The sequence below is a fragment of the Ochotona princeps genome, chromosome 10 (genome assembly GCF_030435755.1).
Source record: "Ochotona princeps isolate mOchPri1 chromosome 10, mOchPri1.hap1, whole genome shotgun sequence".
Classification (NCBI taxonomy): Eukaryota; Metazoa; Chordata; class Mammalia; order Lagomorpha; family Ochotonidae; genus Ochotona; species Ochotona princeps.
This window is the reverse complement of record NC_080841.1, coordinates 61,835,799-61,854,700: the sequence shown is the minus strand read 5'-3', so window position 1 is coordinate 61,854,700 and position 18,902 is coordinate 61,835,799. Positions and strand designations below refer to the sequence as shown.

Here is an 18,902-nt window from a genome sequence, read left to right as displayed (position 1 = left end):
GGTCCCGAGGCTTCAAGCCGCTCTCATCTGCTTTCTGAGGCCACAAGAAGGGAGCTGGATGGGAAACAGGGACTCCTGGATTAGAACCGGTGCCCATATAGAATTCTGGCATGTTCAAGATGAGGACTTTGGCTGTTAAGCTACCGCACTGGGGCATGACTCTTTTTTTAAAATTATTACTATTGTTTTCGGAGCATCACAGGACAAACAGTCCCAATCTTTCCTTGAAAATAAGCTGAAAACATGATAAGCAGATGTAATGGTACTTTCATGGGCTTGTAGCCAATTTGGCTATAGCAACAACATGAGAACAAGAGGACATGGAGTTTTTCAGAAGCACTCACAACAGGTACTGTTACATGCTAATCCCCCAATCCATAAGGACATTTGCTTTTCTATAAGTAGTCATTTCACTCTCTCTTTGTAATCATATTTTCAAGATTAATTTTATTTTTATTAGAAAGGCAGATTTACATGGAGAAGCGGAGACAGACAGAAAGATATATCTGCTGGTTCACTCCAAATTACTCCAATGACTAGAGCTGCACTGATCTGAAGCTAGGAATCAGGAGCTTCTTCCAGGCCTTCCATGTGAGTTCAATGTTCTTTGGCTTTCAGCCATACTCTCCTGCTTTCACAGGCCGCAAGCAGTGGCTGGAAGGGAAGTGAAACAGCCAGGACAATAACTGGTGCCCATGTAGGATCCCAGTGCTTTCAAGGAGAGGATTTTTGCCATTGAGCTCTCCCACCAGGCCTTCCTTATAATCTTTTAAATTAGATAAATCACCCCAAATTCTCACAATCCCTTTGGGTTACTCATAATGGGTAAAGGCACAGTATACAAGTTAATGCACTATTCTTTTTTTTTTATGACTACTTTTTTGTTAGTTTCACATTACAAGGTTACAGGCAACAAACTTAATGTGGATAGAACACAGTTTTTGCATCTACTGCATGGCATCTTTCTCCTCTTAGACTCCCAGATAGTACTAAACCAGATAGCAAAAGCTTCTCCTCTCAGTGTCCAAGAAGCTCTTAATTGCATAACAGTGATAGGAACATAATCAATGTTTGTTTATATTAGTGTTTCTTGATTATTGGCCCTGAAGTACCTGACCACTGGTGACTTGTCTTCCCCTTCACCTTAAATTGATCCTTGGAAGCTCACTATCTCCTGTTGAAACAATATACCAGCGTGTCCACAGAGTGTGTGCCACGTGTCACAACCTTCATAGTTTGTGCTATTCTGGGTCGGTTGCTACAAGAAATCCTGCATGGAGAAAAGGGAAAGAAAAGCATGAAGCTGCTTCTTGAGGGTTGCAGTTTGTGATGAATGTACCATGGATTAGTTATCTAACACGAGTTATGCACTCAGCTATGGAAGGACATTCTTCCTCCTTAATGTCTACATGCTTACCTGCAGACAAGAAGGAAGAAATTCAGTTACAGAAATCTGACTGACACAAGTTTCCAGCAAGGAAGTGAATGGAAAGAGTGAAAGCTCTGTGAGACAAGAGGACAGACCTTGAAAATGCTGGTTGTGGTCAGCAGCCAGTGTAAACTATTTCTCACCACCGTGTAAGGAGACACTGCACAACAGCAGACAGAACTCAGTGGATCAGAAGCGGTAGGCACATAGCATGGCCAGAGCAGCCAGAGGCTTTGCCTGGCATAGAATCTCACAGACAATTCTCACCCTGGCTCCAGACAGGTGACACAGAGAGAAAAAGATACTGGTGAGTCACCATGGGGAAGCAATATGCCGCTTTCTCCCTTTCTGCTACAGTGCCACCAAACTGACTATTTGAAGGTGGCCCGTTCGTACAGATATTGCAGCTGTGGTGTAAACCTGATTTTTCACACATTCTCAGTTTTAATTGGCTGCCTCTAAAGGAAAAATCCATTTTCCTCACTGACCTTAGGTCAGTGCAGGTGGCCTGATGGGGGTCACACATATACCCGTGCAACAGCCTTCAATGAGCTGTGAGGGGAGGCACACTCATGACAGCCATTAAGGCAGAGTACCAGAGGTAGCTGGATGGAGCAGGCATCACTACAGCTCTTGGAAATTGGGCAGAGTCGTTCAGCTGCGGGGAACACCAGCACTCTGTGATAGTGGGAGTCTTTCACACAAAGGTGGTGGGAATTCAGTCACTGTGAAATAGTGTTTAGCGTGAAGCTGAGTCTCTAAGCACTTAGAGAATTACAAAGATCCTTTATGTGGTTCAAGTGCTGGCATGTGCGGGGTTGTAGCCAGCACATGCTAACCTTGGGCGCCAATCACCTGGAAAAAGAGGAAGACAGTCAGTGTCACCAAGAGGCATGTTCATTGCCTCCTCTTGTGCTGACAGAACATCAGACCTGACATGTTCAACCTGGATATCACCCTGGGCTCTTTTTCTCACACTTGAGCAAAAACCACAGTGCACCTCCTATACATACCACACATTTGCAGAGATCCACTGAAGGAGCAAACATTCCATCAAACCACAAAGGCATAATTCAGAGAGTTAAACAAAGAAACAAATAAAACCTTTTGGGGGAGAAAAATAGGTACTGGTATAAATGACTAAAAGTAATCAGAAAGACTTGAGAAACATGAACAAGGGAGACAACATGACTTCCACAAAGGAACATAACACTTCAAAAATATTAGACCATGAAAATGAAGAGATCAATAAAATGTCTGAAAATAAATTTAAAAATATAATCACCAAACTACCCCCAAACAACCAAAAACAAATGCAGGAATTCAGACACTCCACATATGGCAAAATGAAAAGTTTTCTCACTAGATTGATATTTTGAAAAGAAATCAGACTGAAATGTTATCCCAAATAAAATATACAACGGAAAACGTTAACAACAGACATCAATAGGAGGAAAAAGAATCTCTGCGCTAGAAGATAATTGTTTGAAAAAATCTTAGTAATAAAAGAATTTGAACAAATGAGAAAAATCAAAAAGCTTTTCCAAGAATTATGTGTTATCATCAAATGACCTGTCATGCATATCTTGGGAGTAAAGGTGAAATAAAAGACTTTCCAAAAACAGAAATTGGAAGAATTTGGCACCACTGTCCACAGCTCCAAAAGTTATCTTCTAAGCATAGAAAATGATATATATGAATAGCTAATTTAATAGCTGGCTTTTTGAAAACCTGAACAAAATCAGTGCAGCATTAGCCCAACTATCCTCCCATCCCCCCAAAATGAGAGCAAGCACAAATCAGTAAAATCAGAGATTGAAAGAGAAATACAGAAATAGACACCACAGATACACAAAGAATCATTCAGAATGATTACAAATAGCTCTATGTTAATGAATTTGAAAAAGTAGAAAAAGCAGATACAATTCTGGACATATGCAAAGTAACAATATTTAGTAATGAGATATAGAAAACCTAAATAGACCAATAGCTAAGATGGAGATTAAATTGGTAATAAGGAACCTGTAAACAAAGAAAAGATCAGGACTTGATTGTTCGACTGCTGAGTTCTACCAAACTTTTCAAGAACTAATTCCAGTTACTCTCAATCAGCTAAAAACACTTGGAAAGAAGGGAATCTTTCCAAAATATTTCTAGTAGTCTAAGTTCATTTTAATTTCAAAGCTATTAAATGATACAATTGAGAAGAAATATAGACCACTGATTTTAATTAAGATAGATGTAAAAATCCTTGACAAATTACCAGCTAATTGAATCCAACAATACATGAGAACGAGCATTCTCACAGATTTCCATGGTTCAACATACACAAATGAGTAAACTTGATGCATCACATTGACAGGCTGGAGAATAAAAACCATATGATTATTATCTCAACAGATACAGGGAACTCAACAGCTGAATTCTGAGTGCAACAAATAGCCTCAGCTGTGCTGATTTTAACCTCTGGCAAAGTAACTTAAACATCTTGAATGTTAAGGAAGCTTGTATTTGATTTACAAAATTCCACAGACCCAGTGGAGTCTAGGAGAGGGTTTTAAGGTCAACAAAAGCATTGTTTAAATTCCTGTTCTAAATTGTTTTGGTTACTGCGCTAAATTTACACTGTGATTCTGACATAATCCAATGTTTCTGTGAAATCAGCATGCACTGGAACAAAAGGCTCTAGTCCTTTCATATCCAGTTTTCAGTGCTGTCCTCTGGTTAGTTTCATTGATTGCTCATTAATCTGTTGCACTCCGTGCCCTTCCTCCCAATTTTCCTGCTCTGCTGTGATCCAGGGCGGCTCTCCTCAGCAGCCTTGAGTCTGTCTGTCTGTTGTTGGTTGTTAGGCGGCACCAAGAGAGATTAGAAATGGAGGAGGGTGTTGATTTATTTGTGGGTTTTTTTTTTCATTTTTTCCATATCATTAAAAAAAGCAATCAAAGAAAAAGTCTCCAAAGAATTATGATGTAAATGAAAATAGTAGGGCATTGCAATGGTAGTACCTGTGCTGCAGTAAATGTGACATGTATTCAAAAATGCTGAGGCAAAGGGAAATTTTTCGAAGCAGTTTGAGGACTACGTAAAATATTTTGAATCAAGGATGTTTTGCTACAGGATTAGTAATAAGGGTGGTGTGTGTTCAAGGTTGAAGAAACAGCTCTTTTTTCTTTTCTTCTTTTTTTTTTAAGTTGCAAAATTCAGATATGCATTGCAGCATGCTTAGTCTTGCCCTTTGAAATCATTATATAATCAATTAGGGATTATTTGAAGACAGAACTCAATGTTGAGACACTTGACTTGATAACCCAGACAACTACTAAGTGTTTACTCACTAAGTAACTACAATGTGAATATGCTGAGCAGTGGAATCAATGAAAATCCCAGAAAGTTGAAATAGAACACTAGATGGCATTATACTCAGAACGATATGTTTACAGGGCAGGCACTGTGGTGTCTTGCGTTAAGTCACAACTGGTGGTGACTTTACTCCTTGTCAGAGTGGTTGGCTTGGATCCTGTCATTTCCCTGCAACTAATCCTAGTTTCTGCTAATGCGCTTGAAAAGGAAGGGCTGACAGCACTAAGCACTTGGGCTAGCTCCACTGAAGTGAGGGACTTTGATATCATTACTGCCTATTGTCTCCTCTCTCATTTTCTCTTACTCTTTCTCTCGCGCCTCCTTGTGATACTTTTAAAATAAAATCAACAAATAGTTATAAACGATATGTTGAAATTATACATTGCTTAGTTCAAAATTATTCACTTAGTATTTTCAGAGTATAATTAGTTCCAGTAATACACTTGGAAGATTACTACAAAACAATGAACTGTTTATTCTCACAGCTATATCCATGAATCTCAGACTGAATAAAAAATATGAAGCACAAAGTAATGTATATTATGTATACATTATGTATATATACATAATGTGTGTATATATATATATATTTTATATTAGGTAGATACCCCTACTCCTGAATAAAAGGCTGATTTCCAGTGAAACAATTAAATATGCCTTGGCAATACGACACTGGAAATTCTATCCTTGTCTATACCTGCAATGCCATGATGTGTTTAGGTAGCAGAATGTTAAACTTGTAAGTGTGACTAAAAGACTACACTACAGTAAAAATATGGGAGAAATTCGTGGGAGGAAAAAACTGGGAGGGAGAAAGAGGAAGGCAAAGGAAGAATCTCTCGACTACAATAATATATAATGGAAGCTAATAATTGTTTTTAAAAATACCAAAGCAGACAAAATAATATAAGACAAAAGTAATTTCCTAGAGGAAAGAATGAATCATCTCAGAATGAATTCAACAGAATATTCTAGGATACAGTTCATGTAACATGAGAAGAACAAAAGCTTTAAGGTATATTCTTCTGTCGAAACTTCACAGGGATAACACATACATTATGTTGGTAGGGATATATATATATATTAGATGGTGATTACTTCTTTTTACCTACATTGACTTTGTATAAGAAGATTCCTGGAAGTAAATAGTTAAGACACAGACTGTTAATATTGGAATGTTTTTTATGTAATTATCAACTTTTTAAAATATGCTTCCATTTACAACAGCAAAAATAGCATTTGATTGGCTGTTCCTTAAAATGCATTAACTTTAATCATTGTTTGCATGTTTTCTTACTATCCATTTATTTGCTTTGATTTGTTTGCTCTTGTGACTGCATCTGCTCTGTCCAGTCTCCCACCAAATGTCAGGTAAGGACAAATGTGATACACTATTCCCTTTAATTAACACACATACTCTACAGAAAGACCCACATTCTAAAAATGATCTGCAAAAATATATATAAAATATTACTGGAGACAACTTAGCTCTCTCTCTAAACTGTCATATAAATCTCCAACTGAGAACAATTTTTAAATTCAGTTCTATTTAAGAACTTAAAGATCTTATAGACCTTAAATAGTAGAATGATGGATTTGTAACTGTTGCTAAAGGACTATGCTACTGTAATAATATGGGTGAAAACAGTGTGGAGGGAAAGAGGGGAGGGAAGAGGAAATCCCTGTGTCTATGGAAACATATCATGAATTTTTAAAAATGATATATTTTTGGAGAATTTACTAAATAATTAAAGCAGTAGAGATATAGTAGAATTGGATTAATGGGAGCATGAATCACCAACTCTAAATGGAACATGGCTGCACCTGCTGAAAGCAAAACTTCCATGTTTTCCTGTTTCAATAGTATTCCTCTACAATTGCAGGAAATAAAATAATCAAAAGAAAGATAATATTCTTTCATAGTACCATATCTGAACTGACAGTGGCCTGTAGTCCCTGTACCTTGGTAGTGTAGAATATGTCCTCTCTCTTCACAGTCCCATCAGCAATCTTCCCACGAATAGCTGCTCCAACCTCCTCCTCATTTTCATGTACGAGTGCTGCATCAACGTGATGGAAACCAGCCTCAATGGCCACTTTGGTGAACTCGAAAGCCTTGCTTTTTGGAGCCTGTGAAATGGGAGCAAGGGGAGTTGGTGATCTGCCTAACTCAAAGAGAAGCAGTGTACTTCCTCATATTCACAAAATGTTGATGCTGATTCTCCTCTCACACACTTAATTGATAGTCTTGGTAATACACAGTAGCTCTGGAAATGCCTACTAAGCTCCAATGTGGCATCTCATCCTGAAGGAAATGATGAAACAGGCTTCACCACAGAACATGGAAAATCAAGTCTTACTCAATGAGAATTAATTATAACAAATGGTTTACAGTAAATCACCCAATATTGGGGTAAAATTACTAAGGCGCTCAGAAGAAAGGACCCATTTTCACACATACATATATAATATCATTTGAAGTTGATAAATAATTAGAAATATATCTCGAACACCTATGCTTCTGAGATTTCACCCAAGTAAGTTTTTCAAGTTTTTTACAATTCTTTTTATTCTTCATTTCTCAAATTCTCTCTTTCAGCATTTAGTCTACATACAATTATTGAGTATTTTCTGAATGCTTAAGAGTATAATAGATCCCACGGTGTTAGTTATGTGGCCATGGACAAAAAGGCCATCTTCCCTGCTATCCCAAGGATTCTAAGAAACAGTGAGATGAAGTCATTAAGCCATACAAGTATTAAATAGGTAAATCAACTAAATATATCACATAATATGCAAAAAGCAATCATTTCCAGGAGCATTTTCAAAATAGAATGGTAAACAGGAGGCAGCTATAAAAGAAGTAGTTTGTCATCTAAGGAACATGATACAAGAAAGGAAGCAAAGGGAAGAGATTGCAAAGTGAAATCCATTCAAGAAAAAGTTGGATTTTAAGCCAAGTCCAGAGATAAGAGCAAAGAGAATCTAGAGCAAAGAGAATCTAGAGCAAAGATGGCCCTTCAGAAAAGTGGAAGATATACTTAAGCACGCTAAAGTCTTGAGTGGGAAAAAAAATGGGCCCAATTTAACAGAAGGCCAGGGTTACTGTGATGTTATTAATACAAATATTTAAATCCTTCACATTTACTTTTTTTTTTTTTTTTTTAATTATTTATTATTTAACTTCAGTAATTACATTGTATTATGTGACACAGTTACATAGATACTTGGGTTCTCCCCACCCCTCCCCAAACCCTCCCGCCATGGTGGATTCCTCCACCTTGTTGCATAACCACAGCTCAAGTTCAGTTGAGATTTCCCCATTGCAAACGTATACCAAACATAGAGTCCAGCATCTTATTGTCCCGTCAAGTTCAACGGTTTCTTAGGTATACCCTCTCTGGTCTGATGACAGAGCCAGCAGAGTATCATCCCAGTCAATTGAAAGCTCCAACATACCATCAGCAAAAATTTACATCATTATGGAATTAATTGACATAGTAATGAGTAACCAATATGTTAAAAGTAAATGCGGGTTCCCAGCCACCTTCTGTGACCACCTCACCTATACTTCAATTTTAGTTTATACACAACATATAACATTCAAAACATAACATGTTATACATAACATCATATCATCTTAAATTAAGGCAAACATGTGGTATTTAACCTTTTGGGATTGGCTCATTTCCCTTAGCATTATGGTTTCCAGTTTGGCCCATTTGGCCACAAAGAACTGCATTTTGTTTTTTTTAATAGCTGAGTAGTATTCCATGGAGTAGATGAACCATAGCTTTCTTATCCAATCCTCTTTTGATGGGCATTTTGGTTGTTTCCATGTTTTTGCAATTACTGATTGTGCTGCTATGAACATAGGAGTACATGTTGGTTTCTCATAGAACAAGTGTTCTGGATATATTCCTAGGAGTGCTATTGCTGGATCATACGGTATGTTGAATTTGAGTTGTTTGAATATTCTCCATACTGATTTCCATAGAGGCTGTACCAGCCTGCAGCCCCACCAGCAGTGGAGTAGGGTTCCCTTTTCCCCGCAACCTCGCCAACAAGTGTCGTTGGTGCTTTTATTCATGTGGGCCAGTCTTACTGGCGTTAGGTGGTACCTCATTGATGTTTTAATTTGGATTTCCCTTATTGCCAGGGAACTTGAGCATTTTTTCATATGTTTATTTGCCATTTGGGTTTGTTCCTTTGTGAAGTGTCTGCCCATTTCCCGTGCCCATTTCTTGAGTGGCTTGTTTGTTTTGACATTTTGGTTGTTTTGTAGCTCTTTGTATATTCTGGATATTAGCCCTCTATCACCTATGTCGTGTGCGAAGATCTTCTCCCATTCTGTGGGTTGCCTTTTTACTTTGTTGATTGTTTCTCTAGCTGTACAGAAGCTTCTTAGTTTGATGAGGTCCCAATTGTTTATTTTGGTCTTGATTTCTACTGCATCTGGAGTCTTTTTTAGGAAGTGAGGGCCTACCCCTAAGTGTTCCAGTGTGTTTCCAACATTTTCTTCCAAAAGTTTGAAGGTTTCTGGATGTAGGTTTAGATCTGTTATCCATTTAGATCTGATCTTAGTGTATGGTGAGAGATGTGGATCTATTTTTTTGTTTCTGCAGGCTATCAACCAGTTGTCCCAGCAGCATTTATTGAACAGACCTTCCCATTTGCCTGGGTTGTCGTTTGTCTTTTTGTCAAAGATTATTTGGCTATATCTGTGTGGGTTTCCTTCTGGCGTTTCTATTCTGCTCCATTGATCTTCCTCTCTATCTTTGTGCCAGTACCACGCTGTTTTGATAACCACTGCCCTATAGTATGTCCAGAGGTCCGGAACTGTGATTCCCCCTGCTAACTTCCTGTTCTTCAGGATAGTTCTAGCTATCCGTGGTTTTTTGTGCTTCCAGATGAACCTTTGGATCATTGTTTCCAGTTCCATGAAGAATATTTTGGGCAATTTGATTGGGATTGCGTTGAATGTATATATTGCTTTTGGCAGTATAGACATTTTAATGATATTGATTTTACCTATCCAGGAGCATGGGATATTACTCCATCTTTTGAGGTCTTGTTCAATTTCTTTTTTAAGCAGATTGTAGTTTTCTTCAAATAAGTCTTCTACATTTTTGGTTAGATTTATTCCCAGATATTTCATACTTTTCTCTGTTATTTTGAATGGTATCTTGCTGGTTAAGTCTTTTTCCATCTTGGGGCTGTTCGCATACACTATGGCTGTTGATTTTTGTTCATTAATTTTGTACCCTGCCACTCTACCAAACTCTCGTACAAGTTCTAGCAGTCTCTGTATTGAGTCTCTTGGCTCTTCTACATAAAGAATCATATCATCTGCGTATAGTGAGAGCTTGACTTCTTCGTTTCCCATTTGGATTCCTCTGATTTCTTTTTCTTGTCTTATGGCCTCAGCGAGTACCTCTAGGACTATGTTGAATAGTAGTGGAGAAAGTGGACATCCCTGTCTTGTTCCAGATCTCAGTGGGAAGGGTTCCAGCTTTTCTCCATTCAGTATGATGCTGGCGTTGGGTTTTTCATATATTGCTTTAATTATGTTGTGGATTTTTCCATCTATGCCTACCTTGGTTAGGGTTTTTAGTAGGAAGTGATGTTGGATTTTGTCGAAAGCTTTTTCCGCATCTATTGATACTATCATGTGATTCTTGTTTTTCAGTTTTTGGATGTGGTGTATCACATTTATAGATTTGCGAATGTTGAACCATCCCTGCATTCCAGGGATGAATCCTACTTGATCTGGATGAATGATCTGTCTGATGTGTTTTTGAATTCTGTTGGCTAGGATTTTGTTGAGAATCTTAGCATCAATGTTCATCAAAGAGATAGGTCTGTAGTTTTCCTTCTCTGTTAGTTCTCTGTCTGGTTTTGGGATTAAGGTAATGTTGGCTTCATAGAATGAGTTTGGAAGGGTTGCCTCTTTTTCTATTGTTTTGAAGAGTTTGTAGAGGATTGGGGTCAGCTCTGTTCGGAATGTTTTGTAGAATTCTGGAGTGAAGCCGTCTGGGCCTGGGCTTTTCCTTGTTGGGAGGTCTTTAATCACTGATTCAATCTCTACTTCAGTTATGGGTTTGTTCAGGTCGTTTGTTGCCTCTGGGCTAAGTTTTGGCAAGTGGTAGAAGTCTAAGAACTTTTCCATTTCTTGGTGATCTTCTGATTTGTTGGAGTACAGTGCTTTGTAGTAATTTCTGATTATGGCCTTAATGGATGCGGTGTCTGTTGTTATGTTGCCTTTTTCATCTTTGATGCTGTTAATTCTTGCCTTCTCTTGTTTTTTCTTTGTCAGTCGGGCCAGTGGAGTGTCTATCTTGTTTATCTTCTCAAAAAACCAGCTTTTTGATTCATTGATTTTGTGTATGGTTTTTTTTATTTCTATCTGGTTGATTTCCTCCCTTGTTTTGATGATTTCTTGTTTCCTATTGTGTGTGGGGCTCTTCTGCTGTTGTTTTTCCAGTTCCTGGAGGTGTGTGTTTAGTTCCTGTATTTGGCGCCTCTCTTGGGCCTTGACATGAGCTCCAATTGCGATGAGTTTACCCCGTAGCACTGCTTTGGCAGTGTCCCACAAATTTTGGAATGTTGTGTCAGAGTTTTCATTGGTTTCCATAAATTTTTTGATCTCATCTTTAATTTCTTCTCTGATCCATTGTTCGTTTAGTAGCATATTGTTCAGCCTCCAAGAGTTTCTGTATTTCCTGGGGCATTTTGAATTGCTGATTTCCAGCTTCATTCCGTGGTGGTCTGAGAGGGTACATGGTATGATTCCTATCTTTTTGAAGTTATTTAGGTTTGCTTTGTGTCCTATCATGTGGTCGATCCTGGAGAAGGTGCCATGTACTGCTGAAAAAAATGTATAATCTGTGGCCTTAGGGTAAAAAATTCTATAAATGTCAACCAAGTCCAGTTGTTCTATTGTTTGTATGAGTTCTGTTGTTTCTTTGTTGAGTTTTTGTTTTGTTGATCTGTCTATAGTTGTTAGTGGGGTGTTAAGATCACCCACTATTATTGTGTGCATATCTATGTCTCCCCTTAAGTCCGTGAGTAATTGCTTCACGTAGCTAGGTGCGTTTGAATTTGGTGCATATATGTTCACAATGGTAATTACTTCCTGATGGATCAGTCCCTTCACCAATATATAATGTCCTTCCCTGTCCTTTTTGATGTGTGTCAGATTGAAGTCCACATCATCTGAAATTAAGACAGCTACCCCAGCCTTTTTTTCTCGTCCATTGGCATGAAATATCTGTTTCCAACCTTTCACTTTCAGCTTCTTTGAATCTCTTCTGGTTAGATGTGTCTCTTGTAGGCAACAGATAGTTGGGTGCTGTTTGATAATCCATTCTGTTAATCTATGCCTTTTGATTGGTGAGTTCAGGCCATTTGTGTTGAGAGTTAAAATTGAGAGGTTGTGATTTTGCCCTGCCATACTTGTTTTTGTGGGTGTTGATATCTGTGTTATTGCCCTTCCTTGTGTGGACTTTAGTGGGGAGACCTTCCTGTTTGCCATCTTTGCTTATGATTCACCTCCTTTTTTTCTGGAATTAGTGCATTTCTAAGGAGATTTTGTAGAGCTGGTTTTGTGCTGGCATATTCTTCTAATTTCTCTTTGCTGTGGAAGTATTTGATTTCGTTCTCAAATACGAATGAGATCTTTGCTGGGTACAATATTCTTGGTTGACAGTTGTTCTGATTCAGGATTTGGAAGATCTTTGTCCATTCTCTTCTTGCTTGTAAGGTCTCTTCAGAAAAGTCAGCCGTGATCCTGATTGGTTTTCCCCGGTATGTGATCTTTTCTCTGCTTCGTACTTGTCTTAGGATTCTTTCTTTGTCTTCGTTGGAGTGGAACTTGAGCACCATATGTCTGGGTGAAGATCGCTTTGGGTCATATCTGCTGGGAGTCCTCTGACCGTCCTGGATTTGAGCTGGATTCATGTTCCAAGTGTTTTGAAAGTTTTCCTGTATAATTTCGTCGAGCACCATTTGCATTCCTGATTCTTTTTCCGCTCCTTCAGGAAGGCCAATAATCCTAATATTTGATTTTCTGAGGTTGTCTTTCATTTCTTGTATGGTCTTATTGGCTTTGTTCAGACTTGTCTCCAGCTGTTTCATGAACTGGGTGTGTTCGTTTTGTGTGTCTTCCGTTTCAGAGATCCTCTCTTCTGCTGTATTTGTTCTGTTGGTTAGGCTCTCAATTTTGTGCTCTAAGTCAAGGATTTTACTTTTCATTTGTTGTATTTCTGAGGCTATGTGGTTCTTGAATTCCTTGAAGTCCTCCCAATTCTTCTCATTGTCTCTGACATATTTTAACATTATTTTTTTGAATTCCTTGTCTGGTAGATCTTCTATGTCTTCATCTCGCATCTCCGAAATAGACATTGGCTTTCGATCCTTTATTGGTAGGGTGTTGGCACTCTCATCTGGATCATTACCTTTTCTGGTATTTCTTCCCATTGTGTTAGTGTTTCTTTTTTGAGAGACCTAGGCACCAGTGTGCTGAGGGGTCTCCAAGCACTATCCTGTAGAGATCGGAGTCTGCAGGCGTGGAGTAGCAGGGTGTGGGAATTTTCAAGGCACTTTTGGTGCGTCTCCAGAACACTGGACCTCAGGGCGCCTCTTCCAGGGCCCAGAGGATTCAAAGCGCACTCTCAGCTCGTCCCCTACAGGTATGCTACCACAGGGCGTGGGGGAGTGAAGGCACTCTCTGTGCGCGCACCCTGTTTACTGGATCACAGGGCTCGGAGCAAGGGACTATAGGGCGTGTTCCAGGTGCTCTCTGGAAACGCCTCCTGCGCAGGTCCGCCCACCCCAGCACTTGCAGGGGACCGACCGCCCCTGCGCTAGCAGGGAACTGCCCAGCCCAGAGGCGTGCTTGGGTTCCTGTGGGATAGCACCGCCCAGCTGAGTGCCACACCGCAAAGGCACAGGGGAGTATCCAGTGTGCCTTTTGCCTTTCTCCCAGACACAGTTTTGGCAGTCTCAAGGCACTCGCCCTGTGTCTCTAGAGGCTGGAGCCGGGGGGGGGGGAGGGGCGGGGAGGCCAATTGTGTTCAGGCTCTGTCCGTGCCCCTGGGGGGCCAACTCCCGAAGCCTCCAACCCACCACTGTCCCCACCCAACTCACTCAAACCTCAGGTTCTTGCAGTCTGCCTCTTCCTCTGGTGGGAATCCTGGCCGCCAGTGCGTCTCCCGACTGCTGCGTCCGTTGCTGGTCTCCGCGCGGGTCGCGATGGAGCCTGGAGGCTGCGGCTGGTGCAGGTCCCGGGGGTTGGCGACCAGGGTGGGCAGATGCCGGCGGGTCCCGGTGATTCAGGGTCCTGGTGTCCGCAGCGGGGCAGGTCCTGGCGAGTCCTGGTGACCAGGGTGAGCAGATGCCAGCGGGTCCCAATCACCTCCGGTCCTCACGGCCACAGCGTCTTCAGGTCGGTCTTTGGGTGGGTTCGGCGGCACTCAGAGGTGACTCAGCAGGTCAGGAGCGGAAAGTCGTCTTCCCTGTCCTTTGCTTTGTTTTTCCCTGGTTGCTCTTCCGAGTTGTGTGGATTTTTTTGGCTCCACACTGTCCAGGGAACTTCACGTTCTTCTCCCTGTAGTTCTATGCTGCTCCACTTACGCTTTTGTCGCGTTCTAGCCCTCTCTGTCTGTGAGCTCTCTCACAGTCTTCCTCCTATGTCGGCCATCTTGCGAGTCCCACATTTACTTTTAAAAATGCTTTTCAGGGTCTTCATTCATTTATCAGTTACATCATCAGTTCTTCATGCTTAGAATAACTTGTGTATACTTTCAAAGCAACAATTCTAACTTCTCCCAACACATTGCTCAAAGAGTAATAGCAGGTTGAAAGCTTCCTTTTGTGTCTTTGTTTGGCTTCCTCTAAGCCAACTCTTCAGGAAAAGTTCTGGATAATTAATCCATGTGAATGGCAACCTCATGAACTATTATAAAATTTCATCCTAGTTTTTGTTAAGAGCCTTCAAATTAATACTTCTGTTCCTACAGGAATACATTTGAACTGCTAACCTGAATCCACACTTGTGCAGGCAGATTACTGTCCTGTCTTCAGCATTCCACTTCTATTTGAGTTGAATAATATCAGAACTCACAGAAATATCTTGCCTGACTTCAAGCATGGCTTAAGCTTAGACTACTCTTAAAACTCTTGATAGAACACCCAGCTCCATTGGCAGCCAAATTTATGAACCACTCAATTCCTGCTGGTGAATAGTAGTAAAACATAGAACACTGGGGCTGGTGATGTTGCACAAAGCAGTAACTACCCAACTGAGATACCCACATCCAATGGGAAGACTAGAATTAACTATGGTGTTCACTTCAGACCCAGCTTCACAGTGATATACTTGGCATATACAAGATGCTGCAGCCAACCCATGAGGCACAGAATATATTATGGGACACCCTGCACAAAAGACCAAACCTAATTTAGACTTTGGAGAGTCTTTATTGGCCAGCTGGAGACTGCCCCCTTCCAGAACAACTCTAAAGGAGACACCCCACTCTGTCATTGCAATGGGTTTCTATAGACAAATACCACATCCTGGTAACCTTAGCATAGGAAAGCAAGCAGAGCTATAGAAACACAGTGGGCAGGTTATAGCCAAATTTCTGTCACATACAATTACTGGAACGAAAGTTTATAACTCTCAGAATTTAATTACACCCTCTGAAGCTATATGTTGGTTACAGGAAGTACATCCTGTTTCTGTTGATCAAAAGGTTCAGCTATTAATACTCCACCCCAATCAGCTACCAGAACTCAATTTGTATCAGAACTCAGTTACCAGAGTTCAGTTTGTAATTTTTCACCCTTTCTGCAACAGATACAGTTCCAAATAACATTTACAAGGCTTGTCTCAAACACCAAATGATTAATATATAACTCCAGATATGCAATTCAGAAAGCAAATATGGAGAGACAAAGAATTGTGCAACACATGCACGCTGAAAAATGCTGTTCTTTCCTATTATAACTTGGTAAATCATTGAAGAATGCACTGGAGTGACATTTAGAAAAAGAACAAAGGTAGCAATGTTAACGAGTACTACTCTTTGGGTTTAAGCACACGTATGTATGATTTCTATTTGTGTAAGTGGAAATTACAGGAGGTTTAGGTTTTATTCGAATGGCACTGTTTTCTGTGACAGTGGTAATAAATGTAGGCTATGACACATTAGACCTGAACTATGGGTAATCATACCACTGAAAACAAACAGGGTCTGTCTGACAGCAAATATGTGTTTATTTTTCATGTTTTGTTTCTACCAAGAGGGAGTATATTAGTCTGCCACTATGGAATAACTCCTCCCAAAAAACTTCAAAGCTAACCTAACATGGTAGCTGGCATGGTGGCCTTGCCAGCTTCACACATACACTGTAATGACTGGATCCTATTCAGGTACCAATTTGTGCCCATGTGCTCCAATTCTAATCCAGCTGGCTGTTTATGGTCTGGGAAAGCAGCATAGGATGGCCTAAGTTCATGGGCCCCTCAACTATGTGTGAGATCAAAAGAAACTCCAGACTCTCAGCTTCAGTTAGTTCTGCTCTAGCCATTGCACCCATTTGGAGAGTAAACCAGAGGACAGAAGATTCTCTCTCTCTCCTTTTCTCTCTGTAAAATATGCATTTCAAATAAAAATAAATCTTCATTTTAAAAAAATAAGCTGAAAGTGCCTAAGTGCTAACAACCAGTCTAGGGCAGCTAACACTCTATCTTTGAATTACATTGAGGAAAACTATGTTTCTAGGAGCTAAAGTCCCAAAACCAAGCCTCGGCATGTGGTGTCCATCGTTCAGCTTCACAGAATGACTGTGTTTGAGAGCCATCCTGCTCCACACCCAGCTGATTTCACTCTGCTTTTCCTCCCTTTTCCTATGAGCCAAGTGAGGCAAACATCTCCAGCTTTTACCCTTATTCTAGTCACATGATAGGTGAAGCCTAGTCTCCTTCCTCAGTTTAAAGTTTCATCCAGCATGTATGATTATTAATCAACCATTTACCAAAAATCAATACAGTGACTTACTGGAGTAGTGCAGATTGAACTAGAAAGTTCTGATCTCCAGATGTATAAGGGCCTTTCTCTTTTCTCAGATGAAATCTATATTCTCACTATTATATTGGCAGTTTTCTTTTCTAGGAATCCCAAAACCAAAACAAATATAACTAACACTTGTCTATAGCAGCCACATGGATGGTAGCTCACTTTGCCACTTTCACCACTCCCTGAAGGACATGCTATTCCTGACTGAGGGATGGCCACTAGCACTGTAAAGCATCCAGGAACTTGGATACAAAATGACTCTGCACCTCTTAGGTCCACTTCAGTCTTTAAGGACTGTCAAAAGCTCAGCATGCAAGGGATTATGCAACAGTGGCTCAGTTTCTTGCTGTGTGTTTTCAAATAAACATTTCCTTTCTTCTATCATACTGATGTCAGTGAATGAGTTTGTTCACATTTGGTGAGTAGACCCAGTTTGAGAGATTCTAAATCAACTACTGCAACTAGTTTTGTAGCTATTTAAAAAATCATCATTAATCCCTTGGAGAGACCAGAAATGGATCATTAACCACCTGATGCTGTGCTCTAAGTTAAGCAATAAATAGCTCGTTGTTTTCCACCCCAACCCCAATGTCAGCGCTTGCCTAATGAGCATGTGATGTGTGTGCCATTGTAGGTATCCCATATGTACGCTTACAATAGATTCTATGGGTATGCTATAGTATAGGCTTGTAATGTTAGTTTTCAGTAGTGTATTTAACTTAACTCTAAGCAGAAAATGAGGGATATGCAGAACTTTCCTTTTAGAGAAAAGTCTTCAAGAGACTTTTCAACTACTCATTCGACACAATATTGTTGGAGAGCATTCAGGTTATACACACTTGGAATGACTGAGGCAATTCTGAGCTAAGTGGACTGGGAACTAAGTCTACTAGGGCATTCTGCAAGCACTTCAGCAGTTGTCCAAAGGCCAAAGCACTCAGAGGTTAGTGATATTTTACGATATGGAGCTCACAGATCTCATGTGCTCACAGAGCAATCTTACTCTCCTTCTACCTCGGGCATAAATGATCTCCTGGTGGTCTCAGGTGCTAGGTAGCAGTGGGAGTGGAGAAATCAGGTTAAACTATTTCCATTTCATAGAGAAGTTTGATACCTTAGTTAGAAAATAGAGTCTGCTTGGAAGATCTCAAAGATGTTCCTTTCCCTGTGTAGTGGAAATCTTTCTGTGCTACACCCCTGCCATACCCCACTCTTCTTTTATAAATTTCATTTTCATGTTATACATGTACCAATTGATAGAAATTTTTAAGAGCTGTATTTTAATATGCTTATGGATAAAAAAATGTTCCTAAATTAAGACAACTAAATCAACAGTCTTTTTGGTTCATATGACTTAAATAATACATAATAGGTCAGAGCCACAGGAAAATCCCCAACTTCATTAGAACATTTGAGGAAGACTTTAAATATACTCTGCTAGATCCTAACTCTGTAGAAGGATAGGCAATTTAAAAAGAATCTTAACCTAGTCTGCCGTTTACATTAAGAGAAAGATCCAGAGACCTGCAATAGAGCTTTAGAATCCTTTAAAAAGTAGCCACCATGGTCTTTTATAACAGATCACGAGATAAAATAAAACAGCAGAGAAAAAGGATTTAAAAAAAAAGGATGGGTTGTGTTCCTGGTAATATCTAACTCCCAGGGAGACCCCAAGGAGCTCCCAAGTGTTTTAATTGTGAAAGCAATGGACACCTCACCAAGGATTGTCCAAAAAGATCCCCATGGCAATGTCCTGTCTGTAGAGAATATTGTAGATTTCAGTGCCTGCAGAGGCGAGGGTCCAGGACTTTACTCATGGGTTTCAGTGATGCGTTAGATTAGTACCCTTGATTACCAGGTTTTTCTCATGGTGGAAGGAAACCTATAAAGTTCCTTCTGGACACAGGAGAACAACTTCTCTGTTCTTGGCTGCAGCTTTAGCTCCCTTTTGTCTCATTCAGTGACAACACCATGTCTCAGGCAGTCTCAGGTTAGATATGTGATCTGACTTTGAGCTCTGTCTGGAATGA

General features: G+C 40.0%; 1 protein-coding gene across 1 annotated transcript in view; it reads right to left on the bottom strand.

Moving 5' to 3' along the window:
• Positions 1–16,657, bottom strand: part of LOC101526664 (prostaglandin-E(2) 9-reductase-like) — a 230,956-nt gene extending 214,299 nt beyond the window's left edge. The window contains exons 1-2 of the mRNA XM_036495213.2: positions 16,568–16,657; positions 6,755–6,922 (exon numbers count right to left, since the gene is read on the bottom strand). Coding sequence (XP_036351106.2) covers positions 6,755–6,922; positions 16,568–16,657 — 258 coding nt within the window. The remainder of the gene's footprint in view (positions 1–6,754; positions 6,923–16,567) is intronic.
• Positions 16,658–18,902: the final 2,245 nt, after the last annotated feature.